This window comes from Equus quagga, chromosome 19 (assembly GCF_021613505.1).
Source record: "Equus quagga isolate Etosha38 chromosome 19, UCLA_HA_Equagga_1.0, whole genome shotgun sequence".
NCBI classification, from domain to species: domain Eukaryota; kingdom Metazoa; phylum Chordata; class Mammalia; order Perissodactyla; family Equidae; genus Equus; species Equus quagga.
In genome coordinates this window covers 8,442,625-8,461,150 of record NC_060285.1, presented here as the reverse complement: position 1 = coordinate 8,461,150, position 18,526 = coordinate 8,442,625, and the positions used below count along the sequence as shown (strand labels likewise).

The window sequence follows — 18,526 nt, the reverse complement described above, 5'->3', positions numbered from 1 at the left end:
CCAAAGCACACACTTGAAGCCCCTGCACCTCGCACCTTTACTGTCCCCGACTCTAGATCCTCAGCTCTGCTCGAGGGGCGGGGAAGCAAGGGAACTGCCTCTGACAGCGCCGTATGCCAGGCACTAGCTCACACGTTTACACATCCTATTTCGTCTCCACAGTATCCCTGTGAGTACGTGTGCACCTCATTTTACAGACAAGGAAAAGAAAAGCTTGTTAAGATTTAGTATCTTAGTTGCTCAAGTTTACGACTGTTAAATGACAGCAGTGGGACTAAGCCCAGGTTGATCTGCCAAATGACCGCCAGTACTCATTCACTGACTCACTCAGCGTTATTTACTAAGCACCTTCCACGTGCCAGACACCAAACTAGAGGTTGTGACCTCAAAGGAGAGTGAGGCGCTGGTGGCTCAGCCTCGTGAGTCAGCAAGCTGAGCACCCCAGCCCAGAACACTCTGGGAGGGCTCAGGGTCCTTACCTTTCAATTCCTTTGTGTTCCTGGAAGGAAACTGCCACTTTCATCAAAAGAAAAAAGAAAAACCCAGAACTCCAGGGCTGGCATTTTTGGAGGAACATTATCTCAGAAAGGGTGGCTGGATGGAAGGGTCCGTGATGTCCTGACTCCTGCCACAGCCACCATACTATGGTTCCCTTTTAACTAAAGCCCTGACCTGGAGGCAGACCCATCAGAGCTGCTGCTCCTGAGCCAAGCTCAGCGTCCACACGAGCTCCCCGAGGGCTGATGCAGGGAGAAGGCACTCAGGCTATTTATTAACACAATGCCTGGCAGAAAGTTGGTGCCACGCCAAGTGTCAGCTGAGATTAATATTGGCTGTTGTCCTTAACGCTAGTTCCAGGTCTTACTTCTAAGGCAGAACTGCTCCCCTTTAGCTTGGAGTCTTTTTAGGGGTTCCTTTCTCACTCGCAGCCTACCTCCACAGGGAACACTGTTAGGGATAAGTTACACCCCCTCGAAGAGGATATGCCTCAGAATGAGACCTTATATAGAAATAGGGTCTTCACAGAGGTAATTAAAACGTCATTAGGGTGGGCCCTAATCCAATATGACGTGTCATTATAAAAGGGTAATTTGGACACAGAGGTAGTGGGAAGATGACATGAGGAGACACAGGGAGATGCCATATGAAGATGGAGGCAGAGACTGGACCTGTGCTGCCAAAAGCCAAGGAACATCTCTGGGGCCACCAGAGGCTGGAAGGGGGCCGGAAGGATCCTCCCCTAGAGCCTTCAGAGGGAGCCCTGCCGACACACTGACTTCAGAATTCTCACCTCCAGAGCAGTGCGACAATGCGTGGCTGCTGTTGTTAGCCCCCCGGTCTGTGTGCTTTGTTTCGACGGCCCTGGGGAGCTACTAGAGACACCATCTCACGGCCCCGGGCACCCCGAATCTTCAAAAGCGGCTCCAGAGGCAGGCCGGGCCCTCTCCCCACCTTCCTTTGTTCTGTTCTCATTTTCCTCTAAGGACTGGCTTCTCCCTGTGGACCCCCTACACGCTCTCAACACACAGCGGGGGTTCCCACATGGAGCGGCGCCCATTTCCTGCTCACTCTTCTCTGACACGCTGTGAGATTTTGCTACAACTGAGCGTCCAAGTGTGAGTGGATTGTCCGCTGGATGTGATGTCAAGGGGGTGATGGAATGATGCAGAGTGGGGTCCAACCTTGACTGACAAGCGGTGGGAGGTGGTGCCAACACCACACCTGCACTTCTGCTCTTCTGGTCCCAGGGATGAGCGGGACCCTTGAGGTGAGGGTGGGAAACGGTCAACAGTGATCGAGCAATTACGGTAGTAACAGCAGGGTTGATTTCATGGACACACCGGGGCCCAATGTGCTGTCGCTTATTGGAAAGGCCACTGTCCCACAGCATGGAATAGCGTGTCGTCACTTCCTTACAAACCCACCCTGGGCCCAGCCCCAAGGTAGAGAAGGTGAGGAGAGGGGAATGGACACAACTGAACAGAAGCAACAGCGTCATTGACCAGATCTGGAACCACATGAAACTGAGACCAAGAGAAGTCAGGCCCCTGAGACCCTGGGGGCTTTGGAACCTAACCCACCCACCAAGGCCTGCCCCCACCTGCCCCGAGGCCAACCTTGTCTGCTCCCAACTGTCTTCCCTTCATGGAGTTATTCTCCTGGCACTGGGGGTCCGCTTGGCCTTCCTGGCAGCCCAGCCCGGGCAGGCTTCAAAGACAGCAGCTGCAGCCTTCACCCTCTGGCCACGGGCCCTGGGGGGCGCGGCACAGGTGGCCCCCACGCGCAGGTTCAGCCCAGTGAGCCACCTGAGGAGAAGAGAGAGTTTGGGGAACCCACCGTGCCCAGCCCTCCTGAGGAGCGCAAGGAGGCCCTCGGGAACTCAGGGGCAGTGGGGCCTAGTGGGTAAGACGGACTCTGGAGAGAATCCTGGCTCGGCTCCTCACCAGTCATGTGACCCTGAGCAAGTCCCTCCAAACCTCAGATCCCTTCTCTGTAAAAAGGGGATAGTAGGGGCGGCCCGGTGGCACAGGGGTTAAGTGCACACGTTCCGCTTCGGGGGCCCGGGGTTCACCGGTTCGGATCCTGGGTGCAGACATGGCACCGCTTGGCCAGCCATACTGTGGTAGGCGTCCCACATAGAAAGTAGAGGAAGATGGGCACTGGTCTTAGCTCAGGGCCAGTCTTCCTCAGCAAAAAGAGGAGGACTGGCAGCAGTTAGCTCAGGGCTAATCTTCCTCAAAAAAAAAAAGGGGGGGATAGTAATAGTAATGAACAGTTACAGAGGGCTGACAACCCAGACACCGTTCCAACCAACATATGCATGCCAACAAATTTAATGTAATTCTTACAAACCACCACTACGGGGTGCATGCAAACACTGTCATCCCCTCGACAGATGAGGGATGGGCACAGAGTTAGTCACAGAGCCAGATTTAAGCCCAGATCTGCAGACTCCAGGATTCTTGTTGCTTTCTTATGTAACTATGCAAAGTGCCCACATGTATATATCAGGTCCCACCCCACCAGGCTGGGTGGATTTCACTTCCACCCTATGGATGAAGGAACAGAAGCTCAGAGAAGTCCACCCCAAGCCCCATGCCCGTTTGGCTCCCCCTGGAAGGGTGGCCAGCCCTGGCAGGACCCTCCCCTAAAAGCTGCTCAGCTGGCACAGACATGGTGCCCTGGGGAGATGCTGGGGGCTTGATGAGAGCAGCTGGTGGGTCCCTGGCTGGGGCTCCAGGTGGGGGTGCTCACCTGTGAAGTGGGAGCAGCTGGCAGTCGCAGCGGAAGGGATTGCCACTGAGGTCGATGAGCTCCAGCTGGCTGAGACCGGGCAGGGCCGGCAGAGCCTGCAGCTGGTTCTTCTGCAAGTATAGGCTCTGGAGCTGGGGTCCCAGGCCCGAGAAGGCCCCGGGAGAAATCTGCAAGGAGGTGCCAGGCCCTGGGATAAGCCGCTGCCAGGCCCGCCCCTCCCCCAGGCCTGGAGGGAGCCCTGTGCACCCCCTGCAGAAGGGAAGTGGAGAGCCCAAGGTGGCCCAGGCAGGAAGGGCAGTGCTGGAGTGGAAACCCAGGTTGGTCTGATGCTAAAGCACTGCCCTTTGCAAGTCCCCCGGACCCCCAGTTCATGGTTCTTTCTGCTATGCCTGAAGCACCTCTCCATAACGGCAAAGCCTGTTGGGGGCTCCAGCCCTGCCCTCAAAGTGTACAACTGTAGGTAACCCCATGGACCCACATTCCTCCCTCCTCCACGCCCCGGCAGCGCCCTCCCTGGCAGGCCTCTCCACGTGGCATAGGATTCTGCTGGTCTGTCGCCCACACCTGAGCTCCCTGGGGGTGGGCATAGTGTCTGGCTTATCTCAGCGTCCTCAAGCCCAGCCTTGGGCCTGGCACTGTGGGGGCGGCAGTGTTTGCTGAGTGAATGCACGCTGCATGGGCCATCATGCTGCCCTCCCCACCCCCACAGCCCCTGTGCCCACCTGCTCCAGGCCACTGCTGTTCAGGAAGAGGTGCTGCAGGGACAGGCCCACGGGCCGAAAGGCCTCATGGCTCAGGGTCCTGAGCAGGTTCCCCGAGAGCTGCAGCTCGAGGAGGGCAGGCAGCCCCTCCAGGGCCTCAGTGGGCACCTCTCGCAGCTGGTTCCTGTCAAGGTGCAGCTTCTCCAGCTCCCGAGCTGGGCCCAGGGCCCCAGGGGACACTTGGGTGATGCGGTTCCCACTCAGATAGAGCCAGCGCAAGGCCTGCACACCTGCCAGGTCCCCAGGGGCCAGGCGATCCACAGCATTGTCCTGCAGGTGCAGGGAGAAGAGGCCGGGCAGGGCACGCAGGGCGGCCCCTGGCACCTGCAGGAAGCGGTTGCGCTCGAGATACAGGTAGCCCAGGAGAGGGGCCCCTTCGAGGGCGGCAGCGCTGAGACCTGACAGCTGGTTGTCAGAGAGGTAGAGGTACATCAGGCTGCCCAGCCCTGCCAGGGCGCCCGCCTCCAGCTCCACGATACCGCAGTGCTGCAGGTGCAGCGACACCAGGAGGCCCAGGCCTGGGAAGGCCGCGCGGGGCACCAAAGAGAAGTGGTTCTGCCTCAGGTCCAGGAGCTGGGTGTCGTTGGGGAAGCCGCGGGGTACAGCCTGCAGGCCTCGGCCCTCACAGCCGCTGTGCCGGGACTCAGAGGCGCACATGCAGACGCGCGGGCAGGGCTTGGCCGCCCCATCCTCCTCCTTGGGGGCACTGGGAGGGCCGCGGGGCCGCACAGCAGCCAGGTCCTCTTCCTCTTCCTCTGCTCCATCTCCAGGACAGCGCAGGTCCGAGGGCCGCAGGGCATCCAGGGCCTCACCTCGCAAGCGCTGGGGACCCCTGCACGTACCATCCGAGCGCACGCATGCCCGTGCCAACCACTGGAGCAGTGGCCGGGCCTGGCATCCACACCACAGCGGGTTCCCCTGCAGCCACAGCCGGCGCAGCTGCCCCGGAACCTGAAGTGGCAGCAGGGTGTCCAGCTGGTTCCCACGGAGGTCCAGAGTGTGCAGATGTGGGCAGTGGGCAAAGGCCCTGGGGTCCAGAGCCTGCAGGGCCCCGTGGTCCAGCATCAGCTCCCGCAGGCTGGGCAGTGCCAGCCCGTCCTCCTCCCCCATGTAGGTGAATGGATTGTGGCCCAGCTCAAGATGGACCAGGCCTTGGGCCTGAGACAAGGCCAGCCCGGGCAGGGCCTGCAGCTCGTTGTGGTGCAGGCTGAGCCGGCGCAGGGCGGGCAGGCCAGCCAGGGCCTCAGGGGCCAGCACGCTGAGCGCGTTGTGGGACAGCTGCAGCCAGCGGGTGCGCAGCAGCCCCTGGAAGGCCATGGCAGGCAGGTAGACAAGGGCGTTGCGTGCCAGGTTCAGTGTGGCCAGTGCACCCAGTGCCCCGAACGTCCCTGGCCGCAGCTCCTCCAGCATGTTCCCCTCCAGGTCCAGCCGCCGCAGCGAGCCCAGCCCATCCAGCGCCTCCTGGGGCAGCGCAGTCAGGCGATTGGAAGCCAGGTTGAGAAGGAGCAGGCGGCCCAGGCCACGGAAGGCACCCTCAGCCACCAGCTCCACCTGGCAGTGCCGCAGGTCCAGATGTGTCAGATAAGGCAGGTCCTGGAAGGCAGCTGGAGGGATCACCTTCAGCATGTTGCCCTGGAGGTCCAGCCGCTGGGTCAGCTGAGCAGGCAGAGGTGAGGGAGGCTGAGCAGCGCAAGGACTACAGCCTGTGCCCCTTGCTAACCCTGGCCTTTGCACGTACTGTTCCCTCACCTTTCCCTCATTCTCTTCATCCTGCTCCCTGACACATCCTCCAGGAACCCTTTCTCCTCAGCCACCGGGGCATCCCACACTCTGGCACTTTTCATGTTGAATTGTCACTGCCCATTTACCTTCTCTCTTCCCCACTAGCTCTTGACTCCATGGAGCAGAGACCATATCTTATCCCAGTATATCCCTAGTTCTCTGCCACAGGGTCTGTAATTAATTCAATATTTATCTATAGTTCACCTATTTATTCCAATCACACAGCATTTTAAATAGATTGTCTCCCTGTTGGTGGTTATCATTCCCATTTTACAGATGTGAAGGCTGAGGCGCAGAGAGGAAAAGGGACTTGCCAAGGTCTCCCACCAGGCAGTGGCAGGTCCACTGGCACCAGCCCAGGCTCCTCCTCCTGATGTCCTCCCCCTGGAGCCCTTCCCTGCTGACCTCGGGGATGGCGTTCGGCACCTCGGTGAGGTTCTGGTGCCGGCACGCAACATGCCGCCTGGAGTTGTCACACACGCAGGTCCATGGGCAGCGCTGGCCAGTGGCCTGCCAGGTTGGGCCCAGCAGCAGCAGCAGAGGAAGCAGCAGCACCAAGGAGAGGCCCTGGGACCTGGGAGAAGAAGGGAGGGTCAGGCAGGCGTTCACAGGGGCAAGGAGCCCACGCTGTCCACTCACTGAGCCCTGTTCCTGTTCCCAGAGCCCCTCAGACATCTTCATCTCCCTCCTTTGGCCCCGGAGAGGGTGTCATTGCTCTGTGCTCACAAACCCCGGGCTACAGAGGTTCTATTGTTGGCCCTGTTTCACACTGGGAGAAACTGAGGCTCAGAAAGGCGATCTGGCGAGTCCCTTTGACGGTCTCTGCCCAGCTGCTCTGTGAGGCCTTGACGAAGGCAAGGAGGGCTCCGGGGCCCAGGCCGTGGTGAGGCTCCCTGGTGCAGGGGGAGGCCTGGACCTCCCAGTGTGAGGTTGGTGGTAGAAGGAGTGGCAGCCAGTCCTCAGGCAGATGTGGCGCCAGCTCCACAGTGGCAGGGAGTATACTGTCATCCACCTCAAAAAGACAGCCTGGCTGCCGGAGGGGGGACCCAGGCCCAGCCCGGGTTGCAAGGCAGGCCTCAGGGGACCAGGTCTTGTGGGCTCTGAGAGCCTTGAGGAGCCCAACGTCAGAGCCACGCTGACAGTGAGCAGGCAGCCCAGGCCTCTCCTCTCCTGTTCATCCCCTTGTCCTCCTCCGTCTCAGTGCCACCCAGCTGGTCTAGACTGGGACGGGGGGACCTGAGGGGACGGGTTTGGGGCTGTGGTTTGGGCAAGGTCTATCTACTCACCTGTCTGTGCACCCACCTGTCAACAGCTCCCTCCACCCCCGCCCTTTATCCATCCATCCATTACCCACCTGGACCCCTTCATCTCGCAACTGCAGCCACTGCCTCTTGCTTCTCAGGGACAACTACTGTCTCGGTGGTTCTCTTCGGCTCCCCAATGCTCCACTCACTACCAGCAACCAAAGGGAGCTTTCCAAAATACAGATGGGCCCTGACACCCCCAGCTGAAACCCCTCCAGCATCTCCCCATTGCCTTTGGTGGCAAGTCCTGACTCCTGATTCTCCACTGGCATCTGCTCAAAGTCTTTAGTGCCACCCCTCGGCTCTCCCACCCTAGGCGCCTTCCTCACTGCCTGGGACACTTAAGTCACCCAGATCTTCCTTCAGTCTCAGCTCAAGTAACGGCCTCTGAGCAGCCTTTCCTAATCCCTGCGCTGGGCCACCCCATGCCTCCTCCATTGCCACTCACTGGGTTGTCACCATGTCTATCAGTCTCCTTGGGGTTCTATGGTCCAGCCCCAGCCTTGGGGCTGGTGGCATCCTCCAGAGTCTGTGGTGAGGCTGGAGGTTCAGCACGGGCCATGGAGGGGCCCATGGGGACAGATCCTGGGGCACGAGCATCCAGGGCCCAGAGGGCTGCTGAGCTCTCAGTCAAGCCCCCGAAGGACTAGCCCACAGGAGCAGGCGCACTCCCATACGCTGCCTTCTCAGAAGCCACTTTGGAGAGACCCTCAGAGGATCTCTGCCGAGGCAGATCCCAGAGCCCCCATCCTCCAGCTCCTCAGAGGCCCAGAGAGGGACAGGGGCTTGCCTGCGGCCACTGAGCCTCTCTAAGCCCCCCTTGTACCCCTAGGACCCAAAGACTCACCCCTCCATGCCACCTCACACCGCCAGTCCAGCCTGGAGGCGCCACACAAGGAAAAGGCCGGCGACGGTCCCTGTCTGGATGCAGCCCCCCTCCCCGCCCACAGGCCTGGCAGCGGGGACAGCGCTGAATGGGAGGCATTGTGGGCAGACCAGGCCAGGCTGAGGTGAAGGAGGGGCGGGCAGGGGCGGGAGCAGCGCTGGAGTTACAGGGCCTCCTGCCTGGCGCCAGCTCAGGATCATGGCCCAGGCCTGGGAGCAGCCAGTCCCTGGGCAGCCAGTCCTTGGGCCAGCCCGGCAGGGAGGGGCATGATGGGCTGCCCAGTGGGTCCCAGACCAGGGCTCCCTCCTGGCTGGGCTGCACCTCACTAAGCCTCAGTTTCCTACTCTGAGAAAAAACAGTATTAGTAACTAGCCCATAGGGTTGCCCTGGGGGTTCAGGTGGGCACCTGACACCCAGCAGGCACTCCAGAACCATTACCTCTGTTCTCTTTGAGCTTATTACACATTCACATACATTGAACATCTGCATACATTTAACACTGTACATACAATAGCCTGCAATTTTGTTTTTGTCACTCAACGTCAGATTATTGGGGGTCATCCAAGCTGATTCTCAGTCATATGCATTCGTTTTGACTGTTGTATAGTATTACATTGCAGGAATGCGTCGATTTTACTTATCCAGTAATCTCGGTTGCCTCCAATTTTTTGTTACTACAAACAGTGTTGCAAAGAATATCCAGGGGGCTGGCCCCATGGCCGAGTGGTTAAGTTCCGACACTCTGCTTCGGCAGCCCAGGATTTCGCTAGTTTGGATCCTGGGCATGGACATGGCACCGCTCTTCAGGCAATGCTGGGGTGGCATCCCACATGCCACAACTAGAAGGACCCACAACTAAAATATACAACTAGGTACTGGGAGGATTTGGGGAGAAAAAGCAGGAAAAAAAAAAGAAGATTGGCAACAGTTGTTAGCTCAGATGCCAATCTTTAAAAAAAATAAAAAAAAAAAGAATACCCAAATATTTATCTTCCTGGGAACACATGCATTTTTTCTGGTAAGGAAGACTGGCCCTGAGCTAACATCCGTTGCCAATCTTCCTTTACTTTTTCTCTCCCCAACCCCATACATAGTTGTATATCCTAATTGTCAGTCACTCTAGTCCTTTATGTGGGACGCTGTCACAGCATGGCCCGACAAGCAGTGTGCAGGCCTGAGCCCAGGATCTGAACCGGCGAAGCCCAGGCTGCCAAAGTGGAGTGTGCAAACGCAACCACTTGGCCATGGGAACGGCCCCACACATGCATTTTTTAAAATGAAATAATTCATCTAGACCATAGCAGACACTTAGTCTCCTATAATTGTTCAGATCTGTGTTTCTGATGGATTCTATCTTTTGTTATTCAGTTTGTTTTTATAACACACCACACAGAGACTTGTCCATGTGCTTTATTTCACTCAGCAAATTCCGTATCAATGGGACCACAGCGTGTACTCTTATGTCTGGCTTTTGCACTCGATTATGTGTGTGAGATTCATTCATGATGCGTATTGTTTAAATTTGTTCATTTTCATTTTTATGTAGCATTCCGGCATTCCATTCTTTAACTATCCCACAACAGTGGCACAGGGCAGAGGCGAGAGCGCGATTTGCCTCAGATGCAGGCACTAAGGGAGTGTTCCCTCGGCAGGGAATTTAAAGACAATGGAAGCGACTGAGAGCTGGCCTGCTTTTGTCATCACGCACTGGCAATTCTAAACAACTTCAATGCTAAAGTGTCCCTCCCCGCTTGGGTGGACCATTCCCACCTCCGCCTTCTTGGTACCTCACTGCACCACAGTTAATCTATCTGTCCCACTCCTGACAGACATTTGGGTGGTTTCCAGAGTGCGGCTACTGTGAAGAGTGCTGATTACCATGTCTGCACGTGCCTCTTGGTGACACACCACCACCATTTCTGCAGTGACACATCCAGGGGTGGGAGTGCTGGTCTCAGCATATGCTTACTTGCAGCTTCACTGGACACCGCCACAGAGATCCTCGAGGTGGTTGGGCCAGTTTACACGCTCGCCAGCAGTGCGTGAGTTCCAGTTGCTCCACATTCCCACCAACGCTTAGTGTTGTCTGTCTCTTGTACTTCAGCCATTCTTGTGAGGGTACGATGGTAACATAGGGTGGTTTTAATATTAATATGCATTTCTCTGAAGACTACTAATGACATTAAGCCCCTTTTCATGTGTTCTGTGAAGTGCCCATTTGAGCCTTTTGCTTGTTCTTCTATTGTCTTTATTAATTTGTAGCTCTTTACATATTCTGAACGAGTTATTTTTTTTTCCTCCTTCTCCCCAAAACCCCCAATACATAGTTGTATATTTTAGTTGTGGGTCCTTCTAGTTATGGCATATGGCCTCAGCATGGCTTGATGAACGGTGCCATGTCCGCGCCCAGGATCCAAACCAGCGAAACCCTGGGCCGCCAAAGCGGAGCACTCGGACTTAACCACTCGACCACGGGGCCGGCCCCCTGAATGAGTTATTTTAAAATATATTGCAATTATATTCTCCCTCTCTGCAACTTGCCTTTTTACTCCCTTAATGATGCCTCAATAAACAGAAACCTGTTCTCAGTGCTACATAGCATACATTACCCTACAATGAATACTCCACAATAATGGTAAAACAAGGAGCTTAATTCACTCATCTTTTCCTTACTCCCAAGGTCTTGAAGATACTCATCTACACTGTATTCCCAAATATCTAGTTTTGTCTTTTACATTGAGGATTCTTTTATTGTGGTAAAATATATATAAAACTTACCATTTTAACCATGTTTAAGTGCACAATTCAGTGGCATTAAGTACATTCACAATGCTATGCAGCTATCACCACTATCCATTCCCAGAACTTTTCCATCATCCCGAACAGAGACTCTGTACCCATTAGACACTGACTCCCCATTCCTCCCTCCCTGCAGCTCCTGGTAACCTCTTTTTTTTTTTTTTTTTTTTTGAGGAAGATTAGCCCTGAGCTAACTACTGCCAATCTTCCTCTTTTTGGAAGACTGGCCCTGAGCTAACATACATGCCCATCTTCCTCTACTTTATACATGGGACACCTACCACAGCATGGCTTTTGCCAAGTGGTGCCATGTCCGCACCGGGGATCCGAACTGGCAAACCTTGGGCCGCTGAGAAGCAGAACGTGTGAACTTAACTGCTGCGCCACTGGGCTGGTCCCAAACCTCCCTTCTGCTTTCTATGAATTTGCCTATTCTGGATACCTCACGTGACTGGAATCATACACGATTTGTCCTTTCACGTCTGGCTTATTTCACTAAGCATAACGTTTCAAGGCTCATCTATGCAGTATGTGTCATAATTTCACTCCTTTTTATGGCTGAATAATATTCCACTGCAAACATATAGCACAATTTATCCATTCATCTGCTCATCGACACTTGGTTTTTTGCCACCTCTAGGCTATTGTATTGCTGCTGTGAACACGGGTGTACGACTATCTGCTGGAGACCCTGCTGTCACTTCTTTCAGGTACACACCCAGAAGGGGGATCACAGTCAGTTGAAGCCCCTTGGTTTCTCCACCCGCTCACTCTCTCCCTCCCTCTCTATCCAGAGGCCACCGCTTTCATGAAGTAGTATGTATATATACGGCATTAAGTTTCTCTAGTGTATTAAACCGCATTTTTTTTTGCAAACTTGTTTTCAAGATTTATTCCTGTGGATGCAAGTAGCTTCTGCATCTTCTCTCACTGCATCCACGTGCCATAATTTAATCATTCTTCTACCGATGGACACAGGTTATTTCTTAATTTCCTGGTATCCCTCATTAAGCTGCCCTTGTACTTGTCTCTTCGTGCACGTGGACAACGGTTTCTCTAAAGCGGATCCTCAGAAACGGGATTTGGAGGTCGCAGGTTACACGCGTTTTCACTTTTTCAGTATGTGCCACACTGCTCTCTAAAGGGGCTTTATTGGTTTGACATCCCTCCAGCCCTGCACTGAGTACACCATGTAACAACAGATCCAGGTCTTTCCTGGTGTCACCTCTCTTAATGACATTTGCTAGTGTGGTCTGAAGTGCTATCTGCGTGGCTTTACTCCGCTTTCCCTGACTGCCAGCGAGCTGAACGCTTTCTGGGTTTGCTTTCCTCGTGTCTTCTCCTGAGACCTGCTGCTCCTATCCTTCGCCTGGTCTTCATTTGGAGGGACGTTCTCAACGCTAACCCTTCATGCCGTCGGTGCTGCAATGTCTCTTTCTACTCCATCACCCTGTCTTCACTTTTATGGTATTTCTTGGTCACTGTCATTTTTTGACACAGGCAAATTTCCTTATAGCTTGTGCTTTTAATGTCAAAAATGCTGTCCTGCGTTTCATTTCCTCTTTTTAACAATGTGGCTCTTGGTGGCTGGACTCCGATCACTTCGAATGCTTGCTGCTTCCACCCCGCCCTGTGCCCTGCCTTCCCCAGACTGACTCCACCCTGCACACCACTTACCACATACATACGTGTGCTTCAACACGTTTAGTTGACGTGCTTTTGAACGAATGGCACCGCACTGCGAGATTTTCTTCACTGGACACCACTATTGATTCATCCACAGTGCGCGCTGGACACACACAGCCCTGGCTGACACGTTTGCACTGCTGTGTAATGTTACATTGCGTGGCTTCGCACTTGATCTGTTTTCCTGGTCTTGGCCTGTGAACGTTTCTACCTTCTTGCTAGCAGAAGTGCTGCTAGGAGCACCCACAACCACGCTGCTGGGGGTTTTCTAGTCTGACTTCTGAGCGGAACCGCTGGTTTAGCTAAGTTGTGGTGGAGCTCCCTTTAGTGGGAACAGCCTGGTGCTGAGCAGGCCCTTCACATGTCGGGGGTCCCAGGCTGCCCTGGCTGAGGCAACTATGATCTTACAGACCCCAAATCACGGTGCTCAGGGACCTGGAGCCTGGATCATCTCAGGGCTGGCTGCAGTTAGGAGCACTTGAGTCTGGGGGGAAACTGCAAAGGCTACAGGTGTCTCAGTAAGTGGCAGGTTAGGGCCCCTAGACTTTTCCTTGCACCTGGACCTGGTCAGGCATCCTGACCTCTGAGCTGGTCTGAAGGACTGAGTGGGGCTGGGCAGTCAGAAGCCTGCACTCTTGGGACCAACAGGATCCTCCTCGGCATGCGGGTTCGAGGAGCCGGGCACTGCTAGCCCGTCATGAGGTTAAGTGGGAGCTATGGTTCTCCCCTCAGTCTGAACTGAAGCTTGCACGGGTATTACCTGGGAGGGAGCAAAGGCCAGCCCAGGCAGCCTGGAGGGAAAGAACAGGCAGGCCAGAGAACCTTGCACAGGACCCTACTCAGGCCTGAGCCTCAGTTTGTCCATCTGTCAAATATCACTGGTGAGAAGTCCTATTTGAACTTCAAGACCCAGGTCCTGTATCCCTAAATCTTGAAGGCCTTCCTGACCTTGCTGCTCACATTGGGCCATGACTGCGGGTCTGCACCAGACTGGGGGCTCCCCAAAGGCAGCACCTCTGGCCCCAGAGCTCAGAACAGGGCTGGCAAGGAGACTAGGGGTTGGAGTTGGTCAAACCTCCACCTGCCTCCTGCCACATCACCTTGTATGGGGAGGAGGGTGAGGCATCTCCTCTGCCACCTGACCAAGAAAGATGTCGCCCAAGAGGTCCACAGCCAGTAAGGAAACGCTGCCCTCTAAGAAACCTTGGAGGGACCTCTTCATTCCTGTGGGAGACGCAGGTTCCCGACATGTGCCTGCTGTCCAGGGGAGGCAGGAAGGAGGATCTGCTGGGCTGTCCTAATACTATGGGTGGCACTGAGAGGGAAAGACTCCAAGGGAGGTACCCTCTGCTGGAGGCCCTATGGCCAGATGTCCTGGGGTGACTTCCCAGCCAAGCCCAACCCGGTGATGTGAGCTCGGTAGCCAGACCCAGGTCCATAAATGGAACAATACAGGCCAGCGGAAACACAGCCCAAGGCTGCATAAAGCATGGTGAGGTGGGGCCAGGCCGGTCACACAGGCCCCAACTCAGGACCTCAAGAGTCCAGGGAGCGAGATCCCACCACCCTACCTGACCTCTGGGCATCACCCGCCCAACTGTGAGAGGGGAGCAGGCACACCCACACAGAGGAAGCGTGAGGGCCTGGGAGGAGAGGCCCACCCCTGGTGATGAGGTAAGGGTGGCACAGGGGCTCTTCTGCAAGATGGACCGCCCCTCACAGACTGGGGCTGGGCCACTGTGTCCGGCCTGAGGTGGGACTTTGGGTATGAGAACGGCCCACTTTAAGGTGAAAGGTTTCTCAGTCTTCGCTGCTGCCACACACAACTTTATTTGTGAAGCCCTGGGCACAGCCCAGACGCACAAAGAGCACAAGGGGGAACGCGCAGGGCGTGGCGGGGCACCTGCAGTCCAGCCCAGTCCCCACCTGCCCCTGCCCAGGTCCTGCAAGAGCGCCCGAGATGCAGCTCAGGCACCAGTGGGCCCTGCCCTGCCCCCAGGCTGGAGAACAGGTTTGGACCTGCCAAGGTGCCTCCTCCAGCTCGGCCCCCAGACCAGTCACAGACGTCTCCTCAGCAGCCAGAGGAGGGCCCCTCTGCATCCAGAGCCAGCACCGGGCAGGCAACTCCAGCTCCAAGACCCTTTGGTGTCTGCCCACTGGCTTCTCTTTCCGTCCATGTGGTGTGGGTGCCAGGGTCTTGCCCTCGGCTGAACACTCCATGGCCCCACCTGCGGCAGTCTCTGACCCTCAGGCTTAGGGGTCAGCATAGCAGGGATGGATGGTGGGGACAGAGAAGACAGCAGTGGCTGCAGGACCAGGGCTTGGGGAAAGGAAGCAAGCCACCAAGTGAGTGGCCACAGGTGGGGCAGGAAACACAGCCCAGCCACAACACGGGGGGAGGGAACAGCACACGGACAACTGCTACCCAGGCCCTGGGGCAGCCCAGGAGGGTAGGGCAGGCAAGGTGGGTGGGGACAGCCACCAGGGCCTGGAGCCTATGGCACAGAACAGCGGGGAGCCCTCAGGTGGTGGTGAGTTTAATGGCAGAGCAGCTCACAGCCCTCCCACCAGGGGGCCAGCTCCCCTCCAGCGAGACCAGGGCCAGTCCAGCAGAGACATTAAAAACTCAAACCCCGACATGAAGCACACACCTGCACGAGCACCACACCGACATACATCCTCGGGGGACTGACATGACAAAGACCCTCCCTGCCTACGGCCAGAGTCCTTCATCCGAGTCCCTTCCCAAGTCACTGGTCCAGGCCAAGGGATGGGGGAGGCCGCTTCGCGTCTAGACCTTGTACAACGTCTGCAGCAGATTGTGGCGGGCAAAGGAGCAGGATTCCAGGGCGCCATTGGGCCTGTGGGGAAAGAAGGGTCAGTGGGCAGGGCACACATGGCAGGGGCCTGGGGAGCTCAAGCTGCAGCAGGGCCCATTTCCAACTGTGAAGAGGGAGTGGGGGCCATTTTTGAGGCTACAAATGTGCCAGACTCAATTTTTGTGAATTTCACAATGACTTTGGCAAAGGAGATGTTAGACTCCAACTTCTGCATATCAGGGGTGGGGAGTGAGTGAGGCTCAGAGAGGTGGGCAATGCTCCCAAGGCAGCATGGCCCAGAGCTGGCCGGAATGCAGGCCTCCCCAGTCAGGAATCTGAGCCTCTGCTCTCCACCAGACAGCTTCTCCAAGGGCCCCTCCAGTGGACATAGGGTCAGGGAGCCCTCAGCAGCCACTAGTGGACAAGTAAGACTGGGCCACTGGAGTCCCACGTAGGCGCTCACAAGTAATGGGCTGGCCATTGTAATCATCAAGATCATTGGTCTCAATGCAGAGAAAGAAACTGAGGCAAGACACCTGGGGGCATGGGCGAGTGTGGGGCACAGCCAGGACCCACAGCCCATGGACACCTCACCTGGTCCAGGCTGGCCTTGGGATCCCAGACCATTTGGCCAGGAGTTGAGGGAAGAGGGACATGCATGTCACTACATACTCACTCAGTTGGGCAAATGGGGAGACTGAGGCCTGAGAAAGGCCAGAGGCTGGCTGCGGGGCCACACAGGGCCTCAATGAGAACAGACGAGCCTCCCAACCCATCGTTGGTGGGCCAGGGTCTAGAGGCTCCTCGTTGCACAACTGCGGCCACTGCCCCACCACGGCCCAGGACCCTCCAGAACAAGGCCAAGGTCTCCGTGTCTCTGAACATTTGGCGTCCCCAGAGGAGGGCCTGTCGCTGCAGAAGGCTGACGTGCCCAGGGTCCTTTGGTCTAGGTTGCTGAGGGAATGGTCAGAGAACTGCTCCCAGAGACATCACTGAGCACAAGACCTCTATCAGCAGCGTGACCGAGGGCAAACGCCTTAACTAACCTGGAAAGTCAGTTCCTCCTCTGGGAAACGGGGGCCGTTACAAGTCCTCTGTCTCTCTCATGGGAAGACACTGTCCCTGAGCCCCGTGTCCTCAGCTGGGCACAGGGGAGGAGGCCTCAGAGGGGTGGTGAGACCCAAACACAGATGCCGAGAGCCCAGGAGGTGTGAGGGCCTCTGACAAGCCCGAGTGACCAGGCCAGGGAAGCCTCAGCTGAGCAGGGGCCTGCGTGTGCAGGCAGCCGCCACGTGAGCTGATGAGGGCACACTCACTTGGTCACGAATGCCAGCAGCAGGGGTGCAAGGGCCTTGGGGAAGTAGTCTTGCTGCACCATGTGGTTCAGCGCCATCAGCGGGCCATACAAGTTGGCAATGGCCTTGATCTTGTCTTCACTCTGCAAGGGGAACACACAGCGCAGAAGGCAGGGTGAGCTTCGAGGTTACCTGAGGGGCCTAGGTCTCTACCATTCCGCTCCTGCCGAGAGAGCTCCACAGTCAAGGTCAAGCTGAATTCCTTCATGAAGACCGAGGCTGCTTAAGCAGACCTAGGCCCAGGGACAGCATGGGTGACGGGCCCGGAGAGGACTTGAGGTGTGGGACGGGGCTAGTGGGTGTGGCCAGAGCAACCTCTGGTGCACTCCCTCCCTCCCTTCCTTCTGGCCGCACCTTGAGCAGACCCATGTGGATGAGGAGCCTGGTGAGGAAGGCGTTGGAGTTGAAGGAGGATGAGCTGAAGGCCTTCTTCATCAAGGCATCTGCAAGGCAGAAGGAGCATGGAGCAGGGTGCTAGCTGTGGCAAAGGGCTGGTCACAGGCCAAGGGGCACGCAGCCCCCGCACACAGGCTGGGTCCTGCTCCTGCTCTCATCAGGAGATGAACACAGGAGGGAGGACGTGGGCAGAGATACCAGTCTGAGGAGACGTTAGCACCAGGGAAGGGCTCAACCTACCGGCTGGGATGCCTTGGTCCCTTCCCTGTCCAGCCTCACACATTAAAACAGGGACCTCACACAGCTGGGGCAGAGACCGAGCGAGGCGGATCACCCTGGGGGAGGTTTCTGCCATTTAAGAGGCGAGGGGGAATGAAGAGGGGGAATGAATGGGGAAGGGAAGGAGGAGCGGCCAAGGGCCTGCAGGACTGCCGAGGGCACTCGCTTCTGTGCTGGGCACTTCTGGGAAACAGAATTCAGGTAACTTGTTCCCACAAATGCCCCCAGGGCTGGATCTCAGGGAGCAGACCTGGAGACTCCCACCGGGCCTCACCGGCCTACCCTCAATGCTGCCCACAGTGCTCCAATGCAGGAGAAAGCATCCCATGCATTCCCACTCCTTTCTCCCTTTTTCCACATGCTGTGCCCTCACCTGCAGGGCCCGTCCTCCTCTCTCTACCCAGCCACATCTGGCCCACACAAGGTGGCAGGTGCTATAATGGAGGTAACTGAGAGAATGGGGTGGTGAGAGAGGGAGGTGACAGGGCTTGGGGGAGGTGGAACAGAGACCCTGGGGAGCCTCAGGAAAGATACGGGGAAGGCAGGCGTCCCTGCAGGGACTGCCAGGTGGAGAGGACCACGTGCGCAGAGGCTCAGAGGTGGGGACAAAGGCTCAGCTCTCATCCCCCTGCCTCCCTGAGAGGACCACCTCCACGGAGGCCTGGGGGCTGTGGCCGTCTGGTCTTGCTGTGCCGGATGCCGCCCAGCCTGGGCTCTAACTGTACAGAGCTGTACGGCTCTGGGAAAGGCCTCAGTTTCCTCATCTACAAAAAACAGAGAACAGCCAGCCTGCCTATGGCAAGAACCCAGCAAAAGAACAGGTAGGAGAGGCCGGAGAGCAGTCCACACTTCAGCACAGGAACAGAGGGGCTCCGGCCACCACAAATGTCCTCCGGCCCTACAGCAGGAGGCATCCAAGCCCCACCCTCCCCATGTTACCTACTGCCTCCTGCACTGCCGTCCTCACGCTGGCTTCGTCCTTGAACACAGAGGACACCTTCAGGAAGGCGGAGACCACTTTCTCCGGGTCAGATGTGTCAGTCTGAGGACACAGGAGACAATGGCTGGTCACCAGAGGCCAGGCCACTAGGGCTTTGGCACACGGTGGAGATAGGCCTTGGCAAGACATAGGCCTCTGGTGGGCAAGGACAGGTCCTGCCTCGCCCCATGCTGTCCCCTCAGAGCCTGGCCCCGGCCTGGCCCA

At 56.8% G+C, this 18,526-nt stretch overlaps 2 protein-coding genes across 2 annotated transcripts in view; both read right to left on the bottom strand.

Moving 5' to 3' along the window:
* Positions 1-687: 687 nt before the first annotated feature.
* On the bottom strand, positions 688-6,473 carry CHADL (chondroadherin like). Its single transcript, XM_046646697.1, is given in 6 exon segments — positions 688-740; positions 2,102-2,146; positions 2,149-2,306; positions 3,256-3,422; positions 3,978-5,672; positions 6,204-6,473. Coding segments are annotated over 6 exon segments (2,388 nt in total).
* Positions 6,474-14,284: 7,811 nt separating this feature from the next.
* RANGAP1 (Ran GTPase activating protein 1) overlaps positions 14,285-18,526 on the bottom strand; it is a 29,914-nt gene continuing 25,672 nt past the window's right edge. Inside the window, exons 13-16 of the mRNA XM_046646386.1 lie at positions 18,262-18,364; positions 17,002-17,090; positions 16,609-16,730; positions 14,285-15,334 (exon numbers count right to left, since the gene is read on the bottom strand). Of these exons, the coding sequence (XP_046502342.1) occupies positions 15,265-15,334; positions 16,609-16,730; positions 17,002-17,090; positions 18,262-18,364 (384 nt within the window). The 3' untranslated portion in view covers positions 14,285-15,264. The remainder of the gene's footprint in view (positions 15,335-16,608; positions 16,731-17,001; positions 17,091-18,261; positions 18,365-18,526) is intronic.